The sequence below is a fragment of the Polyodon spathula genome, chromosome 1 (assembly GCF_017654505.1).
Source record: "Polyodon spathula isolate WHYD16114869_AA chromosome 1, ASM1765450v1, whole genome shotgun sequence".
NCBI classification, from domain to species: Eukaryota; Metazoa; Chordata; class Actinopteri; order Acipenseriformes; family Polyodontidae; genus Polyodon; species Polyodon spathula.
Window position 1 is genome coordinate 21,866,987 of NC_054534.1, and position 22,688 is coordinate 21,889,674.

Sequence of the window (22,688 nt, forward strand, 5' to 3'; positions counted from 1 at the left end):
TAAAGCATGAGGGACCTAAATAGTTGCAGACAAGCATAAAAAAGAGGGCTGCTCTATAGTATTGCAACTTAAGAGATTTTTAAAAGTGAATAAAACATGGCGGGCTGACATAAAGTCTCTTGCGGTATATCCTTGCATGCTGTAGTTTATCTAGCTCAGCTTTTCTCTGACTGGAGTCCCAATTTAATAGGGGGTCGCATTGGCTAATACTGTCAAAACCAAAAAGCCCGGCTAACAACTAACTTGAGAAAATGTGCGTTTGCCAAAAAAGAGACGCAATATTTTTGATTTATAATGGGGAATGGAAGGGTGAAAGGACCTTGTCACCAAGGTACAGGCTTTGGTGGATGCAGCAATACCCAAAACCAAGGCTCAGGAGTGAGGTCTCTACTGGGGTTACCCTGTCACAGTGGCAGAGCAATAGCAGGGGCAGCAGGTGCAACTGCACAATGGCCACGCAATCAATGATAATATCCTTCACATTTATATTTGTAGATGTTACACATTTGTATCACTGTAGCTGCCGGTGTGCAGTGCCAGTAATTCAGATTGTATCCTCCCTCATTTCATCAGGTATCGCTATTGTCTTATTAATTCCTAACTTTTTCCCCCCGGAGGCTGGTACGAGGCACGTCTTCATGGAAGGTTTTGGGGTACTATTCAGCACAGACATTTGCAGTTATATTCTGCGTGCACAATTCATCCTATAGTTTAGACGGAAGCTGTTGGGTGCTGCTGCGGGCACCAAAATAAACTACAGCAAATCAACATACCTGCATTTCTGATTTAAAAATAATAATTATAATAAAAATGGTTTCCTATGTGAGACAATTTCTGCAAATGTCTGTGCAGAATTGTGAATACTGTAGTCATTTCTGTGATCGCAGAATTGAGGAATCCTAGTAGGGTTAGTTCATAAACCTGTTTGTTTATGATTAAAAAATAGTGCAGTGCTGGATGTAAATATGTACGCAAAATAAAATAAAGTAGGTGGGTAAAACACGTTCTTATTACATACTGTTTCATACATGCTAACATTCTGACAACTAAATATAGTTCAACATTGAACACTTGATTTGGTGTGTTTGATGTTTATAAATAACGGTTAAATTAACGTTTGGGGAGGGGGGCCCACAATAAGGTATTGCAGTGGGGACAATCTTCCTCTTCCTCCGCCACTGGCTGGTTATTACCGAAGATTCATCCCCGAGTATGCCACAGTGGTCAGTCCCTTAGTTGACCTCACCAAAAAGAGTGCACCAAATTTAATTAAGTGGTTAGTAGAATGTCAGGGGGCATTTGATACTGTTAAGCAGAGACTCTGCAAGGACCAAACACTCATCACCCCAGACTTCACTAAGAGATTCATCCTTCACAACGATGCATCGGGTGTCGGTTTGGGTGCAGTCGGAGACATTAGACGGAGTAGAACACCCCAGTAAAAAGACTCTCCCTTGAGAGCGCAACTACTCTGTGGTCAAAAAGGAGTATTTATCCATTAAATGGGCTACTCACTCCTTACAATACTACCTGCTGGGACATTCATTTGATCTCGTCACTGACCATGCCCCACTCAAGTAGTTAAGCACAATGAAGGACAGCAATGCCCGGATAACTCAATGGTATCTGGCACTGCAGCCCTTCATGTACCATATGGTACACCACGTGGAGAAAGACCACCTAAATGCAGATTATTTTTCCCAGGAGGGGGGAGTAATAGGAAAAGTAGATTTAACAGAGTTTTCCTTCGGCTGTACTCTGAGCGGTGGGATATGTGACAGAGATCTAATGATTTTTGGTGTTAGATCTCCCTCCCGACCTGCGAGGGCGCTGTGTAAAGGGAACAGAGTACCCTGGACTGGATGGCACAACAGTTCATTCCCAGGGTTAGGTGTAAGTTGGTCATCTTAGAACACACCTAAAAGGAGATTGGTGGAAACATGAGTGTTTTGTTTGTTTGTACTGCCATGTCTAAAAACTGTTTGTTTATTGTGATTAGACATCTAACATAATCTGGAGCTGTCGCCAAAGGCCAGCACCAAACCGGACAACAGCACTGCACTTGTATCATGGAGAACTGTGTTGCACCATGAGCACTAATTCACTCACTAACAGACTTGTGTATGTGTTTTGTGTTTCTTGTGGGTGTATAAAGAACAGGACAAACCCGGTGATTATAAATAAAGTAATACACATTACTTAGAATTTATTGTTTACTGTTCATTTTATAAATCATTAAACAACACTGCACCTGGATTATAATTGTCTGTTTATTGATCACCAGCACCTGCACACTGTTAACCACTTTGCCACAGGACTATACAATTAAATGACATTTCATTCACTATCCCGTGACATTTCATCCAATGCCAGCATCAACTAGAAAGAAGTTCAAAGGGCCATCATCTTCAAAACAACTTTTGGCTAATTAAAGACAAATTAAGCCATATAAATGCTGTGGGGCAGCTGCAGTGCATTATTCAAGAAAAACTGCTGGAATACAATAGGCTCACATACTAAGCATTTAAGTCAAATTTCACACCCCGGTGGATATGTATTTAACAACATGTTGCCTGGATTAGGAGTCCTTGGAAAACAGGAGCATGGTGACATGCTAGGTGAGTCAGGGGTGCCTGTGAGACCGGAGTTATATACTGCCGGCGCTGTGTTGATGGCCACAGGACATCTCAGTGCGGCAGTCTGGCAGTGGGATCAAAATGCCACTTGGAGGGTCCAATCTAATACATGCAGGATGGATTCACACTGAGCAGTAAGGACAGACTGGAACACACTCAACATTTGGGTAAGGTGGAATTTATATAATATTTTAGCATCGTTACTGAAGAAAAAACACTGGCAAACACCACAGTGGTTTGTTGTTTTAACATTGAGTGATAGAAAACACTTAGGGACATCTCTTTTAGTTGGAACCTGTCTTTATCTCTCTGCACAACTAGAAATGATACAGGCTGTGGGGTACACTAGTAAGCTTTGTGTGAGTACAGGGACATTATTGATTTGTTTTCGTGAAGTGCATGCTTTCCCATTGTGTACATAGCCAGTGAGTTTATATATGATAATTAACAGTATATCATTGTAATAATCATATTAGACTTATGGGAAATTGTTACTGTTACTATTTCCTCTATGAGCTGTAATTAAATAACAAATCACTTCACCAATCACACTTGGAAACAAACACATTTCAGGTCTTAAAAACTGACCACATTAATTGGTTGTCTAAAAAAGATTGTTATATCAACAGTTAACATCCTGCAGTAGTACACCAGCTGTCAGCACAAGAATAGATGAGGCCAAGAATGATCTTGCACTTTACATGTCAGTTCCAGAAAAGACTGTGGTAATTCTAGCAAAAGTCACCAATCAGTGGAATTCCAATTGCTCTGGTATTAACATATTGCATATTCTAGCATCTGGTATCAACATATTACAGATGATTTAATGGTAGATTTAACAGTCAGATTTATCCTTATATTCCATAAATAAAATAGAATAAGCAAGTAGCCTTGCCTGGTATTCTGGCATTGTGTAAATATTACCTTGGTAACCAAATCTTTTTTTAAGTATCTACCGGTATTTCTGTATCATACTTGAATGTATCAATTTTTACAGTAAAATGAACGTCTTATGAATAAAATATTTTCAATTAATCCATAACTGTTCAACCGCAATTATCCCTGTCAGTTTTGTCAGATAAGACATTTCATTTTTCTGAAACATTTCAATAAAATATTACCCCATTCTTATTTAGAATTTCCCTTTTTTATTCTTTCTGTTGCACTGAGCTGTCACGGAACAAAGACATTGCATTTTTTATGAGTGGCATTGGTAATGTGATCATTATTCTAACTTGAAAAGAAAATGTAATCCTAATGAATCCTAACTGCAAATTGTTTAGTACACTGGGAACATTTTCAGGAAAATTGCGGGTTTTGGTCTTTGATGCTATTGGACATGCTTTATGATCAAATCCAAAACCAAGGTAGTGACTTTCTATGTTGCTTAATAAGCCATCCCTTATCTGTCTCTAGTTAAAATGTGTTTCCTTGCTATTATTAATTGTGAATTGTGAAAATATAAGTGCACTAGTTCTGGTACAAATATCATTCCTGGACTTGTTTTTAATCATGCATTCACATATTGTGTCATATTGTGTACTGCAGACATTGGTGGTTTTCTAAATTAACCAGATTGTTTATTATTATTGTTTTATTTAAAGTGTCTTCCAGCCAAGAACCAATAAAACAAAAACGATCATATAAAAAGGAAAGACCTCAACAACATTAGAGATAAATCTAATAATGTGGATGTGACAGAAAGAATGAATCTTGGTTATAACTCTCCCTCCCGACCTGTGAGGGCGCTGTGTACAGGGAACAGAGTGCCCTGGACTGGATGGTCTGACAATTCATTCCCAGGGAAAAGTGGAAGTCAGCCATTTAGAAAGGGGGTGAAGCTACGTTACACGAAGTCACCACCCCAGAAGTTGAAGCGATGTGGCAAACGCGGATTGGAGGAGAAACGGTTGCACTCGCTAACCAAGGGGGTGTTTCTGATGGTACAAAAGGAGACGTGGTTAGGTGATCTATTCTTTTTGTTATGGTTAAGCTGAACAAAGCAATGAGAACTGTGAATTAACCGTGAGTGTTTTGTTTGTTTGTCGAGTCTAATTGTACTGTTTCTTATTATTATATGGCTAACACGATCCGGAGCTGTCACTTAAGGCCAGCACGAAACCCGGACAACACTTCACAACTGAGCACGAATAAATTGTATTTCACCACGAGCACTTTAGCACTCACTCTGGACTCACTCTGGTCTTTGTGTGTGTTCTACTGTGTTTATTCTTTCGAGCTGTGCATATTCTTTTGGGACTATAACACGTTGTTCAATACACATTGTTGTGTACTGACTGGGATTATTCTTTGTGGTCGCCAGACTGGGATTATAAATAAACGTATTGTTTGGACCGTGAACTTTGTTGTCTGTCTTCTGTCTTGTAATCACATCACCTCTACATCTACGCACTGCAAACCACTTTGCCACAGTGGCCCATATTCACAAAGCCTTTACTACCATGCTTAAACATTTCTATAATGAAAACAAAACATTGAAGTTAAAACTTTCAAATAAATAACTGGAGGTTAATTTAGTAACCCCTACCTGTCCCTTGCTAGTTCTGTAACTTTTTGCATGACAGAAAGAGTGCAAACTTAGCATGGTGGAAAATGCTTTATGAATATGAACCTTGTACAAGCTCTCTCTGCATCTCTCCCTCTCTCTGAATCGCCACAATATGTTCAACAGTTTCAACAGCAGAAATGATACTGGTCTGCAGAGGTGAATCTTGAGAGACTCGACAAAGACACAGTGGCACCTGGGAGGGCATTGCACAGTCTAAGACGTCATCAAAGTAGCAATGTTGACACAGCTGGAGTCAAAGTGCTGGAGTTTACAGTAAAACCTTTTCAAATGCTGTCAAAATTGCCACAATTTTACCCACATACTTTGTCTGAATTCTGAACATCTAGATGCACCTCCTTGGGTAATCAAGAATCAACCCACAAGCATTGTGAAACTGCTTCGGCTAAACGGAAAGAATAGAAAACATGTCAAAGCAACAAAACTACTGTTCTATACAGTGGGCACAAAAGTTACCTAATTAAAATGTTAATGCTTTCAAAAGTGTCAAAGGCTTTGCACAGTATTGTTCGTTAAGCTGCAGTCCCTATCTGAAAATGACAGCTGTTTTGATGTAGGAACTATTTTCTATTTTTGATATGATATTAATAATTGATGAAAAGCAACTTTGCAGATACATTTTGCCCAGAGATGTTTTTCTGGAATGCAAATTAATATATCAATAAAGGTGAGCAAAAATGCGTATTCAGAATGTCACCCTGAGATTGGCCTATTTTCTGCTTAGACAAAATTTTTTGACAGCTACTGGGAAGTGAATCATGCATAATAGTATAATACGTTATATATAATCATAATAATACGTTATTAATAATAATACGTTTTGCATCACCTAGAATTTTAGGATTGAGACATAATTTTAAAAAATAAAATAATATGAACATAATTTAGATCATTATTTGCATCATGTTATCAAGGAAACTACAAAATGATATCACAAAAGTCTACCAGAAGCCATAATATTAGTACAGTGTTAGATTTCAAAATGTCACATTTGTCAATTTTTTGTCAGTTTTTTTGTTAAGTATATGAAAAACTATAAATTGGTATGTAATTTGATATGTTAATATAACATTATTCAGCAGGTTTTTATGGGATTTTATGTAGCAAAATTACAGTAGTTAATTCTATAGGGTGATTCAAAACATATGGCCATAGCTGTATATTATATAGACATGTGCTGAAAAGTAAAAGGCAACCTTTCATCTGCTGAGCTCCAAGAAGCATGGCCTTCACTAAGCTGACCCTGCACACAAGATTTTCCACTGTTTTCGGTTTCCATTTTGATTGATAACATTTCTATGTTAATACAGTGTTCCATTCGAGTGGCTGCATCGCATTATCATGGTTATTTATGTACCAAAGATACATGTTTAATCTGTGAAGCTAATGATGAAACTGTTTTTTTTTAATTGACCCTTGATAGGGCTTTTAAATTACATGTGATGTATCATTGTCTAGCCAGTATAATCTGCTACAGGCATCCAGAAGCCACCACTGCCAGGCAATTTGTTTTCATAAGTCATGACAACTTGTGTAAAGAATGAAAAACAGATTTCCAATGAAACAATCTCAAATCAAGACATTCTTCTTTCTGGAAAAATAACTATTTCAAAATCAATGTGTAAATTGGCAATTTATTGTCCTGAATGGAGACACTGTTATTTAAAATATTTTTTAAAGGTTTTCTTTTTTTAAAGTGCACATTTCCATTGAAAACTGTGCAGCAAATATTTATGCATAATTTAATTGGCATTAACATGCTCAGCATCATTTCTTTATTAATACAAAATGCTGTGATATGGTGTTAGAAAACCAGAATTTGCCAAAATGCTGCCATTCTATAAGTCTGTAGCTTACAGGGGGCTTATACCTTAAGGAAACATTTGGATTTCTGATCCAGTCCAATGCACAGAGCAGGCTGCATCTAGCTTCAAAGTGGGAGCTAGTTTGTCTTGCTGGCTGGTGTAGGAATATACCATCCAGCTGGGGGACATGCAGTCATTAGGTTGTTTCCTTGTTTTGCTGGCGTGAGCACTAACATGAGCATTAGATATAGAAAACAGTACATGCAGTTCAGATGCAAGGAAGGATTAGTATAGACAGTACATACCATATACAAGGGTTTGAACAGTACAGGAAGCAGGGCAATGAATCGAGTGCTAAACCAGAATAGAGTGATGTACTCACTTAAACAGAGACCACCATGGTAACTTTATGGGATGTAAATATATGGTGAAGGGTTGCTGGAAACAGTAGGACTAAAGTATACTGTACTGGTATGATATTCATATTGTGAAGTATTTACTCTTAGGTACATTGTTCACAGAGAATCTAATTAGTTAGTTTTTTTTTGTTTATTTATTTTTTTTCCACTATTAACTTTCTTTTTTCAGTATATCGTTATTAAGTCTATTAATAATGGTAATAAGCAAAATGCTTTGTAGGTTAGTTGTGCACATCTATAAGAGGGATTTATTTTACCATGTAGTCTTTGTACAGTTGTATTGGTTATATTTTAATTGGTAATAATTAATGGCTACTTTAACTTGATGTGATCTTTTCTGTCCTTCAGTAATTGGATTCAGTCTAGATTTAATGAGCTCACCCACAGTGAAGAAACCTGCTCCTGACACTAATAATAGACTTGACTTACACTTCTGTCAGAGCACTATGGGAGGTTTAGATTTTGGGTGAATTGATCACAAAGAACACCTCTAACGCTTATAAGCCATTCACTTTTTTGTTGTTGTTTGAAACAACTTTTAATAAGTTCCAGGATTCCAGGACAGTGTACAACTTTTTAAATCATTCAATCATTTTAAATAATGTAGTTTTAATTTCACAGCACAACAAAAACATTGTAAACAAAATGCGGATATATATATATATATATATATATATATATATATATATATATATCATATATATATAATATATATATATTATATATATATATGCCTTGCAAAAGTATTCAGACCCCTGACCAATTCTCTCATATTACTGAATTACAAATGGTACATTGAAATTTCGTTCTGTTCGATATTTTATTTTAAAACACTTAAAATCAATTATTGTAAGGTGACATTGGTTTTATGTTGGGAAATATTTTTAAGAAAAATAAAAAACTGAAATATCTTGCTTGCATAAGTATTCAACCCCCACACATTAATATTTGGTAGAGCCACCTTTCACTGCAATAACAGCTTTAAGTCTTTTGGGGTAAGTATGTACCAGCTTTGCACACAGTGTCGGAGTGATTTTGGCCCATTCTTCTTGGCAGATTTGCTCCAGGTTGTTCAGGTTGGTTGGACGACGCTTGTGGACCGCAATTTTCAAATAGTGCCACAGACACATATAATATATATATATATAATATATATATATATATATATATATATATATATATATATATATATATATATATATATGTGTGTGTGTGTGTGTGTGTGTGTGTGTGTGTGTGTGTGTGTGTGTGTGTGTGAGACAATATGTGTGAGAGTACATGCTCATGTTTTGAAGATAGTATTTGAACAGAAATGCAGTAGGCAAGTATAACTTCAATCCAAACTTCATGTGAATTATATAACTGTTTTAATTGTTTTAAATTATCAATAAAGACATTGGACCACTAGAAGATCAAAACCCGATTAGAACCAAATATAATGGTTGGTGACATGTTATATCCTGTCAACTATGACATTTCCCACAGGCTACAAAATCGCATCGGCTGAAAATGACCTTTGATCACCTCCATCCTGGGATGTAATTAAGTCAGTGTAAATCCAGTTGACAAACCAGCACTTGGTGTTGTGAATAATTTGAAGTTTACTGTAATCATATTACATATACCTTCTGCTTTGTTTGTGTTAGAATTTATATAATTCCAAATGCGGTCTTCCTATTTCAACCTTAACATCTTTTTTTTGTTACTGGGTGAAAAATACAGAGACAGAACCATACTTATTTGATTAATTTACACCCAAGCGATTTGTTCCTCACACACAGGAAAAAACGTTTGCCTAAACCTCTTGACATTTGAGTTGCTGCTGCAGGAGATACATGAATTACTGAGTTCTCCTTTTTCACATGCTCATTACCATAACTCCAATCACTCAGCACAGATGTCAAATTCTTAAATCTGAATCCTATCTCACTATGAACACCTGTCCAATGTACAGTCATTCTAAAGGAAACAGCTGATCTCTATTAGGGTCAAACCTAATGGTGAGACACACACAGACAGTGTATTAGAATTCTCCACTTTTAATTTACATAGGCCAATCATTTCTGTTGTGGTCACAGACTGGACCTAATTAAAAAACACTCAACAGAGAAAATTCACCTTGAACCATAAATTGGCCTTCTCAGCAAGCATGGCCAAGCAAAGACCAGTCACATCTTGATAGCATTTGTCATGCCAGAATGTTGACCAAGCCTGAAGATAATATGCAGGTGTGGTAAAGCCCCTAGGTCAAGGCTGGTCTGTGCTTTTGAAATAGTACCCATACTTTTTATTAATCAAAAAATAAACAAAAGACTGGAACAAAATAAAGGTTTAAACAAAAGCACATCTAAACATTGTGAAACAAAACAACACCCAAGCTGCAGCTATCTCATGTACACTTCTTCTTAATCTTAGTCTTAGTCTTACTCTCTAACTGTCTGTCCCACTGTTCAGACTTGGCATACACCTTCACTGAACCATCTCCAAAAAACATTTACTTTCTCTTTTTTATAGGCTGTGGCCAGGGGGTCATTGACACCAGTAATTCAATTCCCACCTGGCCTCATTCCATGCTTTTCTAGTTAAACTGCATGACTGTGTAAAGGTGGTCATCTTGACCCCAGGCTATTCCTCTGCACCTGAGCCAAGATGCCAGATGTAAAACACACTCTCACACACATACAAGCACATGTGCAGATCTTCTGCTCTGTCACAGCAGGTCTCCGTCAACTAGCCTCTAAAAAGTACTGATGTAGCATCAGTACACAAAGTACCAAATATGTATAGAGAACTGGTTATCAAATTGTAATTATAAAGACAGGACACCATTAGCACACATGTTAGCCCATATAGAATCTGATTCTAGGCTATGGTACTTATTAATGTGATTTTGTTTGCTGTTCTAATGGAGACTATATTTTCAGACCAGTATAGAGTACCTGAATATTAATTTGTGAACTTTGCATGGACTTTATTGTTAAATTCAGTTGTTTACCAAACTAGGATCAATTCAATTGATCTAAACAGCTAAATACCACCATCATTTAAATCATGAGATATACAATATACCCATATAGATCAATTGAATAGACCCTCTACCAGTTTAGCTCACAGCATCAGATTATTTATGTTTTGTTTTCTTTTACATACATTTCTGGATTTATTAAATATATCAATAACAATTTAGTTTTTTTACTCAGCTCCACCACTGAATTCACTAAAATATGCAGTATTTTTTTTAATTATTTGTGTTGAACCTCATAAATGTATGCTTCCTTTGTTAAAGTAAAGATTAGTATCAAAGAATGGAGAGTTAAAAAGAATGAAACTGCATACAAAGATCACCAGGGAATCCATTGTCATGTCTGGCATCTGCCCAAGTACAGAGTAAAGGAGGTTAATTTTCCTTCAATCTGGCTACCGTATCCATAAAAAACACACATATATTAATAATATATATTATATATAATTATATATATATATATATATATATATATATATATATATATATATATATATATATATATATAGTGTTATTTATTTCATATTCTTAACTAGGATTAACTGTTCTTTTCTTATTTCCTGAAGTCTGTCAGTTACAGAGAAGTAAAGAAATGACACATTAGTTCGGCTGTCAGACCACCCCTTTCATAATATTATTTTCGGTATGTCTCCATTTGCACAGATTTACACATTTTGCTACCACCTATATGTTTTCAGTTAATATATGTGTACGCATATCTACAAAACTAGAGTACTCGGGGATCATTTTTCAAGGTGTTTAAATAACTGCTATTAAAACAAAAAAACATCTATTCATCCTGGAATCATCGTGGAAAACCATACTGATGTGAGGTCAGGAGCTTACCTCATGCAAGATAATTGCAGTATGCCCAAACCGGGACAAACCACCAGCTACATTTGTGAGAGGGGTGTAGATTTAATGAGTCAGCGTTATTGCTATTCAATCGAAAAAAAGATATATTATCTGCATTGGCTTCTTATGGAACGTTCCTGTATTTGACAGCTCTTCAGTATCATTAGAACACAATCATGAACTTATGCTACTTACGATAACTGCCCAAAGAAGACATGCTGGTAACAAAGCAATGAGGGTCTTCTTTTTTTTATCATAATCCTTTTACTAATCCTTACAGGAAACCCTCATTCTAACACTGACAAAGCTGATTTAACTTTTACAATTTGCCAAGCTTGGGCATTTGCTGTCTTTAGTCTAACAGGGGTGATTATAAGCTATAGAAACTGTATAGAAAGTAGTATGGTTTAATGACAGATCATAGATGCAACCTTATTTAATAGGGGACCAAATGCATAAGGAACCATAGAGTTTTCATTTTTAAATTGGGTTAGTCAGGGATAATTGTCTCTGTTGCTCATCCGTTCATGACATATAATCAGTAAGCAAGCAGATAGCAATTGTCTTAAGTAATCCACAGCAGGGAACAAGCATCCTCGAGTGAGTCCTTTTATCAGGCTGTATGCCTCAAATCAATCGTCTGGTTTTATATTTTTTAGGAACATTACAAAATTTAAAAAAAATAAAATAAAAAAAACCCTTGTCAATGAATGTAACTTGACAGTAGAACTTTTTTAAAGGCAATATATATATATATATATATATATATATATATATATATATATATATATATATATATATATATATATATATATTACAGTTGTGTTTCCCTGTGTTCTATTAAGAAGGACCTGAAACCTTAGACAATTCAATCTAAACTACTAAGCAGTCTGTCTTACTCCAGATCAGATCTGAAAACATAAAAACCATTGGGCTCTGAAATATTTCTTTGAAGTGAACTACTGCTGTGCATCAACACAACATACAGCATGTGATAGATAATAAAGTCTGGGTAGATAAACAGAAGTTAATGCCAGTGCCAGAGTAAAACCTTATTATTATTACTTGTAATTAATAAGGTACAGCAATTCATTTTTCTCTGTTTCTTAGAAATAACTAGACAGTTGTATAAATGGTTTAGGGCATCCTGTTTTCCAAGAGCCAGAAGGTAGCAGATGTGCACACACTCTCTCACTTTCGAACAACACACACCAATCCACCCACAGCCACTACACAGAGAGAAGGAGAGGAGGGGGTAGGGAGGGTATCAGGTGTGTGATCATGTATGTTGTAAAAGCATACAGAGAGGCTGAACATTTCTTTTTAAATGCTGTTTAGGGTTTTGTTGCCTCATGGTATCATGTTCGGAGTTATTTCTAGCTGGTCTAAATACTAATGTGTCCTACTAAAGAGAAAATCAATGCAAATGTTTTAGTTGTGTACCCTCATTATTGGCAATTTTATAGCAAAGCAACAAATGATTTCAACTGAAAAATGGTTTGACTGCAATACTAAGCACTGAAGGAGCATAATAATATTAAACGTAGATTCTTAGCATAGGTTGGATAATGGGTGTTTCACAAATGAAAGGTTTTTTTTTTTTTTCTGTTGGCTGCAATATTTCTTGTAACAGTAGCTTGTAGCTTGTCAAAAGGCTTGGGGGATTAGAAGTGAGCAGTTCTTTCTGGAAGGTCAAATTATTTTCTTAAACTCAATTACAAGCAGTCTTCCTCGTCACAGTTTCAGAGAAGTCTGCCAGTTCATTGGATTTGCCTGAAGGTTACACAATCAGATCAAAAAAAGGGCTGTTTGATAAAGGGGATAACTGGCATCAAAATTCAGATTTCTGGCAGGAATTAATACAGCAGAAGAAGGGGTACAGTGCTAGTGTTCAGGCTTTTTGATTGTGTATGAGGTGTGGGAATGCCCGGTGATTAGATACTCCTGTTGAATGTTAATGCTTTCCTGAAGCATTCTCTCTCAGCCCACAGCTTGAAGCCTGCCTCCACTCTGTTGATAGAAACCACATATGAGTTGCAGTATCTGCATGCTGTACTGGAGGGAAGGGGTCTGTTTTACCTTTGTTTTGTTTGTTTTTTTTTCATTTGGGAACAAGAATAGCACCCTGGTACCTGTACTTTAAGAAGGTGGTGGACTTCTAAAAGAAACAACAAAATGGGTGAAACCTTCAGATTTTTCCTTAAAATCTAATTTCTGGAAATGGATCTGGTGTTCTCACAGATTGATAAAGGTAGCAGTATGTTTGGCTCTTTCTCTCTAATTAGTGCATCCATGTACTGCATTTCAAAACAGGAGCTGGTGGTTTGCAAGCCTTTGTAATTCAATTTTGAATGTACATGTGTAGGTTTTTTGTCACCAGGGGATAAATCCTGGATACGCTCAGGTGGTTGCATAATAACTTACTTACCTCGTAAATATAATTCTTGTGAAATGGTATTGCTTTGTGCCGGGTTGTGGATGTGAGCTACTTTATCCCCTGGCTGTTACTTTGTATTTCACTTGTTGACAAGCTGCAAGTGAACCAATTCTCACTTTAGGTTTTCATTACCTTTTGTTTAAAAATGGCATTGTTTCTTATGACTACATATAATGGTAGATTACTTTGCTTAACATAATATGTTTTTGTAAAGGTCTGTATAGTCTTTCTCTAATCTTCAAGTCAGCTTAGTATTGATTAAATAAGATAACTTCAGAAGAAGCTTAGACCTATGAGGTTATGTAGGATAGTACTTAAAAAACAAAACTGAATGTCACACATATTCTTAAGTATGCTAAATGCAAACATTGAAATGCATTTTTATATTGCCAAATTATATGTTCTGTAAAGATTTTAAACACATTTCAGAATATTCTATTTCTATTCTATTTCTAAGCATTCTCAATGTTGTGTGTGTGTGTGTGTGTGTGTGTGTATATGTATATATATATATATATATATATATATATATATATATATATATATATATATATATATATATATATCATTACAATTACTATATCAGATAAACATAATTTGACTTGATAAAAAATTGGATTCTATAGCATTTTTCCTTTATTGGCTAGATCACTCCAAAAACATAAACCATAATAATAATCTTTATTTTACACAGCACAGTTCATGCGACACATCTCAAAGACAGTCCAAGAAGAATAATACATAATCATTATTAATCACAGCAGGCTATATACGTTAATAGCATAACACACAAAACACAAGTACAGTGCAAACTTATAAAAAGCCAATTCTTTACAAAGGCTGAAATGCCCATTTTTTAAAAAAAAAAAAGTGTTTTAGGTGTCTTTTGAAAATAGCCACATTCTTTGAATCCTTAATTATCTGTGGAAGAGCATTCCATAACTTATTTGCACAGCAACAGAAAGCCCTATCTCCCACAGACCGGAGCCTGGTTTTGGGACTCTTAAGAGCCCAGCATCAGCAGATCGCAAGTTTTGCACAGGGATATATTCAATGAACATATCGGGGTTGTAATTAACATAAGAGCAAACTTACTGTGTCACAAGAATGATTACTTTAATCTTACTGGGCTCAATGAAAATTGCAGCGTACCATTCAATTTCTTGCGCAATTCAGTAGGATATACATACTGTACTGTATTATTAATGATGGAAACCCATTACTTAGTTTCTGTTACCATACGCCACGAAATCCAATAGAAATTAATTTGTTCAGTATAATGCTCATGAGAATCACCCAGGTTGTGCAGGGAGAAAAGAGTCTGACTTTAAGCAATGACAAGGAGTTATTTGATTTTCCTGGTGAAGGAGCTAGCCAGTGTCCTTGTGTAAAAGACATTTATTTCTGCAATTTGTTTGAAGTCTTACATTGTTGTAGATCTGCACTTATTCAGCCCTGACCATGCATCAATCACTCACGGGTGGATGCAGAATTAAATATCCAGACAAGGCACATTAGAATCAGAATCTCTGTCAGGGATGAGTCCGTTCATCAGAACTGATTGACACAGCTAAAGAGAATTGTCACTTTCCCTAGACAAGTAAGTCTTCTGGCAGGCTAAGAAAACAATATAGAGTGAACAATGCAACAGATGTCCATTGAATGACTGCATTATTTTAAACTGCATTATTATCTAAAGGTATTGTAGTGAAGGAGAATTACTGCTTTGTCATTGTGTACAACAAAATGGGTTGTACTTAGGTACATATACTGACAACATGTATGTATGTATGTACAGTGCCAATAGAAAGTCTACACCCCCTTTCAAAATTGTCACCTTTTGTTGCCTTATAGCCTGGAATTAAAATGCATTAAAATAGTTTTTTTTTTCATTTATCTACACATCCTACCCCACAACTTACAAGTGAAAAAAAATTCTAGAAATTTGTAGAAAATTAATTAAAAATAAAAACTGAAATAGCTTGGTTGGATACCCCTTGTAATAGCAATTCTAAATTAGCTCAGGTGTAACCAATCACCTTCAAAATCATACACCAACTTATGTGGCCTTCACCTGTGTTAAATTGTAGTGATTCACATGATTTCAAGATAGATTCAGCAGTTCCTGTAGGTTCCCTCTGCTGGGTAGTGCATTTCAAAGCAAAGACTCAACCATGAGCACCAAGGCTCTTTCAAAACAACTCCGGGACGAAGTTGTTGAAAGGCACAGATCAGGGGATGTGTATAAAAAAAATTAAAGGCCTTGACTATCCCTTGGAGCATGGTCAAGACGATTATTAAGAAGTGGAAGGTGTATGGCACCACCAAGACCCTGCCTTGATCAGGCTGTCCTTCCAAACTGGATGACCGAGCAAGAAGGAGACTGAGAGGCTACGAAGAGGCCAATGGCAACTTTGAAAGAGCTACAGGGTTTTATGGCCAAAACTGGTCAGTGTGCATGTGACAACAATATATCAACACTCCACAAATCTGGCCTGTACGGTAGGGTGGCAAGAAGGAAGCCATTACTCAAGCAGGCCCACCTTGAATCACGTTTGAAGTATGCAGAAAGTTTTGTGGTCTGACAAAACTAAAATGGAACCTTTTGGCCTAAATACAAAGTGCTATGTTTGGCTTAAACCTAACACAGTGCATCACCCAAAGAACACCATCTCTACTGTGAAGCATGGTGCTGCAGCATCATGTTATGGGGATGTTTCTCATCAGCAGGGACTGGGGCACTTGTTAGGATAGAAGGGAAAATGAATGGAGCAAAGTCCTTGAGGAAAACCTGCTGCCCTCTGCAAGAAAGCTGAAACTGGGACAGAAGTTCACCTTTCAGCATGACAATGACCCAAATCACACAGCCAAAGCTACACAAATTTTTTTCTCAATAAAAACTTTTTTCCCCTTAACAGTGCGGAGTATGGTGTGTAGATAAGTAGAAGAAAAATCCTCATTTAAATGTATGAAACTCTGAGGCACTGACACAACAAAATGTGAAAAAAGTTCACGACTTTCTATAGATACTGTATGTATGCTTGCATGTATGTATGAAAGACATGAACTTTCGTATTTTAATGCATTTAATGCATTACTTTTTAATTATCCAAATCTTTTTCTTTTTTTCTGCAAAGAACATTGCTCAGTATTATTGTTCTATCTGTTTTCATAGCAATACCAAATTATATTTAAATGTTATTAAAAAATGGTCTTATCGCTATTATGGAAAAGGAAGATAAATATACTTCAGAAGTAGCATCATGTTGATCAATTGTTTGTTGTCCACCAGTAATGAAGAAATAAAAGAAACATTTGTACCGAAGCATATTCTGGATTAAATACTGCTTCATATGTCACAATACAAAACATAAGAAAGAATATTTGTGTCAAGTAAGGAGGTATATTATGGTGTTTTTATAAGTTCAGCTTTATGAAGTTATTTGGCTCTTGTTCACACAAATGTCACTGATGCCCTCTGAATGCTAAATGCTCAGACTTGCTCTAATGCAAGCAAGTCACAGTTTAATCAATACTTTGTACTGGATAAAGGGCCTTTTAACTTTTAAGTGGAAAATCATTACTTTCTCTTCAAAGTACATTGACTGTATTGATTATATTAAAAATGCAATTGTTTTTTCTAGAGTATTGTCATAGGAACATCTTGTTTTATAGAACTAAGATCATTTATAAAGTACTCATGACTTCACGTATATATATATATATATATATATATATATATATATATATATACACACACACACACACACACACACACACACACACACACACACACACAGTGTTTGTATTGAGAAAAAAAAAAAACATATATATATATATATATATATATATATATAATATATATATATATATATATATATATATATAAATACAAAACTGAAAGATATATTAAATAATCTCCACCCCCTAAACAGTTAATACTTGAAAGATCATAATTGGATAAGTCTCCACCCCTTGAGTTAATACTTTGGCAGCAATTACATCTGTGAGTCTATTGGGATAGGTCTCTACCAACTTTGCACACCTAGATTGTCAATATTAGACCATTCTTTACAAAACTGTTTAAGCTCTGTCAAGTTCCTTGGGGAGCGATGATGGACAGCAATCTTCAAGTTATGCCACAAATTTTCAATTGGATTTAGGTCAGGGCTCTGACTGGGCCACTCAAGGACATTTACCTTTTTGTTCCTTAGCCACTCCAGTGTAGCTTTGGCTGTGTGCTTTGGGTCGTTTTCATGCTGAAAGGTGAACTTCTATCCCAGTTTCAGCTTTCTTGCAGAGGGCAGCAGGTTTTCCTCAAGGACTCCTCTGTACTTTGCTCCATTCATTTTCCCTTCTATCCTGACAAGTGCCCCAGTCCCTGTCGACGAGAAACATCCCCATAACATGATGCTGCCACCACCATGCTTCACAGTAAGGATGGTGTTCTTTGGGTGATGCACTGTGTTGGGTATGCACCAAACATAATAAACACAATAAATATAATAAACATAATAAACAAAATGTTTATTAAAAATGCGCAGCAGCACTTAAACTGCAGTTTTACTGTCTCCGAGTCTCTGTCCACCCAGCCATCCTGTCACATGGATAAAAAACAAAACAAAACAGATCAGCATTGGTTTTTATGCCACTGCTCACTTTGTCCCATTTGTCTAAGGTTTACTCTAGCTTAATTCATGCCCTCCTGTGAAGGCTATTGTATATAATTTAAAGCAGCAGGCACCGCTGCTTTAGCTGCCCCCTGGTGCTTCACTACCTTGGTGCACGCTCAGCCATTGGTACACTTTGGTGCCTCGGTGTGCACGGTACTTCAGTGCACAATTTGCACATAGTGATCAGTGCACGCAGTGCTCGGTGACAACTGTACTCGGTGCGCATGCTGCACAGTGCGCACATTGTTTAGTACCTCGGTGCACATAGTGCCCTTGGTGCCAGTTACTCCTGGAGAATGGTACACTCGGCACTCAATGCACTCGGTGCACACAGCGCTCGGTGCAATAATAGCAAGCAGGTTCGGGTTTCATGCTTGCACGTCCTGCAGGGCTAACATACCCCAAGAGGACAGACATACCCTGTGTGTGTAATGCTTTGGCATCCAGCATGCTACCTTGGCCCTTGGGGATGTTGGGCAACATTTGCGCAACTTTTCAGCCCTGGGTGCATCAGAATAGGCTGCATAGGTCCAGGGAGATGGTTTCTGCGTCACCTGTAGCCAGGCCATCCGCGGCCCTTGGAGCCCCAGAGCCCCACACAGGGCATCCCCTGCACGCACGTAGGCTTGGGTGTTGACCCCTTGTAGTCGCTCCTCTTCTCAGCAAGCGAGATGGGTTAAGCGGTCAAAACAGGCGAGGGACATAATGGTCCTCAGGGCGCAGATGGCCCAGATCCTGGAGCTCCTGACAAGGCAGCAGGCACCTGCGGCTCTGGTTGCAGCCCCGATTCCGACATCACCTATAGTACCATACCGTCCATCCCCCAGGGGAGATCAAGGTGAATGGGAAGCGTCATCTGAGATGGCAGAGATGGATGCACTATCGATAGCAGCCTCCTGGGGTGAGAGCTCCTTCACCACTGAGATGAAGGAGGGGAGCCTGATCTCTCTGCTGAGGTGGAGCCTAGTTCCAAAGAGGCATCAGAAGCTAGTGTGCCCCCACTCTCAAGCTCTACATCTGCAAACACAGTGAACGTACTGACCGCCTATATGGACGGCACACTCTTCTGCTCATCCAGTTTAATAAATTAAAAACATACTTCTGTAAGAAGGCTTTTATATCTTTACAATATTTATTTTTTATATAGTTTTATATTTATTCCTTTTCAGTTCCTCGTGTGTTACTTTTATTTGCATTAAATTTTAAAACGTTGTTTTCTCTTGCTGTTGTTGTTTATATTGTTTTCATTTTACTGAATGTTCTTCCGAATGTAATAATGGAATAATATATTAGATAATATAATTACTTGTAAATTAGTTTAAAAAAAAAAAAAGTTCCTGTATCAGTTTGCTTGCGTAAAGGGCTTACACAAATAACAAATATGGTTCTTTGAGCTAATTTAGACTGTGACTGTTCACAATAAAAATGCAACAAGAAGACAGACAGTGTTTACTGTTTTTCTTTTTTTTAAGCAAGCTGGATCCAAATAAAAATTATTATTACTGCAACAAAATCTTTATTTAAAATGTTGCATTAGTCGACCTTGTTCAGCCATCGTTAGTGATAATTGATTTTTAACAGATGTTGCCAGAAATCTGAGCAAGCATAGCATGCTGCGCACAACAAAGACGCACAATAAAAGAGTCGCCTAAACCCATTATGCAAATTGTTGCATAGAGTAAATGTATACTCAGCATGGGGATGTAGACACTTTTATTGACATGGTTTCAAATCATAACTAACAAGAAGTCTTTATCAATGTCTTCATGTGACATAATTATTTATCATATGCACCTCAATCTGGATTTGAGTATATAGAATAGTTTTCTCCACTGTTGAAACTTTTCAGACATGGTCATATGAAGAGTATGTGGCTACAAATAACCACTAGTGCGCCTTTAGCTTTAAACCATATTAAAACAGAGGTGAGAAAATTAACGAGAATTGCATTCTATTGCAGATGACAAGATTTACCCTAATGAGCTTGACCATGAGAAACTGAGGATGAGAAAGAGGATATTCTGGGACTACCCGCTTCAACTCTCCTGGATGATGGATGGTGAGCCTTTCACTTCCACCGTCCTACCAGCAGGGGATGCTATCCCCAACACAGGCATGACCCTGGAGCAAAAGACTACGTTTGCCTTTGTCATTTTGCTCTTCATTATCCTGGGGATTCTCATTGTCAGGTGCTTCCGGATCCTGCTGGATCCCTACAGGAGCATGCCCACCTCCACCTGGGCTGACGGGCTGGACGGTTTGGAGAAAGGACAGTTCGATTACACTTTGGCATAACACCCAGGTGGCCTTTGACGATGAATGTCAAGGAGTCTAAAATTGACGAGACTGCTCTGCATTTTGCAAGACTTTGTTTACATGAGGGTGGTAACCCAACGCCGCCTTCTATAAACCCTTTTACCCATCCTGGGAAGAGGCTTTGGGCAGACAATGAGATGTGCTTTTTAGCAGTTGGAGGATTACTCCCCCTACAGGGTTTTTTCCTGCTTTTCTAACAGATTACATTTTTTTTAATGTTGCTTAAAGCTATCAAATCTGATTCCACATTCTAAGGGATAAAACAAAAAATCGCCTTCCAATAGGCCTTTCTTTGTTAAATGTGTCCAGATTGTTAGCAACTTTTATATGAATTTGTGGAAAATTGGTAGCGAAAACAATCTTTATATTTTACTTTGCTCCTGTTACCTGTCTGTATTTCAAATGTAAAATATCATTGCATTTCGAAGGGACATCAAAGTTTCACCAAGGCAGCAGCGCACTGCATTAGGTTACTGTACTGTGACTAACAAAGCTCGCTTTATGACCTCACTACTGTTGAATATCTTGCCCAGAATTGTGCTTGAAATGCCTTGAAACTCCTGTGTTGGTCTTTTCATACTACTTTACTGGAGCTGTGTTGAGTAGAATTATCTCATTAGTCAATGAAAAGGTATACATGTATGCCAATTAAGATGCAACACTGACTATAGCAAGGCTCGTTAAAATGATAACATTTTAGATCATTCCCGCATGGAGCCTTTACTTATGATGAGGTTTGTTATAGTTGGTTGAGTGTCTGATTGCAGCTGTCCACCAAGGAAAAATTAAAAAGAAATACAAATTAAAAAGCTGCTGGGCTACTAACATGATGAATAAAGTTACCAAACTAGATAGGCAAACGGAACGAAACATCTGTGCAATGACTGTAAAGCACAAATGGGGGAAAAAAAATAAAATAAAATAAAGGTACAACATTATAATACTGCACAAAGCTGAGTTTTATTATCTGATGTACTGTGTTTGGTGGCTTCTTTAAATTCCAGCATCATGGTAAGGATCCAGATTCCGATGTCATCTCATTAAAGTTCACTGCATGTCCTTCTAATGGTCAGAAAAGAGGAATCTTCAGCACAAGTGGTCTTTTTACACAACAAATGTATTGTTTTGAATGATATCATAAAGAAAACCAAAGGGAAAATAATATGAGAGTGTATGTACAATACCAGCCTATTTCCAGTATGTTAAATGTCTTTCCTGATTTAGGAAAGTACCAGCACCTGGTTGATGTAGTAGGGGATCTTTGGAAAATGTATACATAGTTGAAGTATGAATCAAGAAGAATTACAATAATAGCCAAGGCTACATACACAACAAATGAAGGGGTTGAGTAACTAGAACTCATGTAGACTGGGGGGGGGGGGGGGGGGGGGGGGGGGGGGGGGGGGGGGGGGCTAGTAGGGCTAGATATTATAAAAGTTCAGTTTCATGTAGTATTAAGAAAATCCCTATGGTGATAACCAGTTGGAAAGAAAATAAAAAAAAATACAGGCTTAGCTACTGAATGTTCCAGACCAAAACTGCAGATGAATTGCAAAAGTGAGTAGGGTACTTGTCATTTAATCTGCAGATGAAAATCCTAAATTAGGCTGTGGCTGATCGCGTGCAGGGTAATTACGGGAGCATGCCCATGCCAAAATTCTAGAATATAAATAACAATTTGCAAATTGGTCATATTTTTTCAGAGTGTAATATTGTTAATATGTCGACTTTCTTGGAGGGAAAAAAACAAAAAAAAACAATAAATGGTCACTTGGTTGCTAAGAGACCGCTGGATGTATCAACAGTCATATTACCGTGAACAGCAATGCTGAAACAATTCCCAGAAATTTAAAACAACACAGCGTTTCTGTATTAGTCTGCTTATCAATCTTTTATGTATTTATTTTAAGAACATGTGGAATGGAGTCAGTAGTAGAG

The 22,688-nt window shown here is 37.0% G+C and overlaps 1 protein-coding gene across 1 annotated transcript; it reads left to right on the forward strand.

Moving 5' to 3' along the window:
* Positions 1-13,386: 13,386 nt before the first annotated feature.
* Positions 13,387-21,648, forward strand: LOC121294214 (cortexin-3-like). The gene is made up of 2 exons (XM_041217826.1): positions 13,387-13,575; positions 20,395-21,648. Exons 1-2 carry the CDS (start codon positions 13,545-13,547, stop codon positions 20,727-20,729), a joined length of 366 nt encoding a protein of 121 aa, XP_041073760.1. The 5' UTR covers positions 13,387-13,544; the 3' UTR covers positions 20,730-21,648.
* Positions 21,649-22,688: the final 1,040 nt, after the last annotated feature.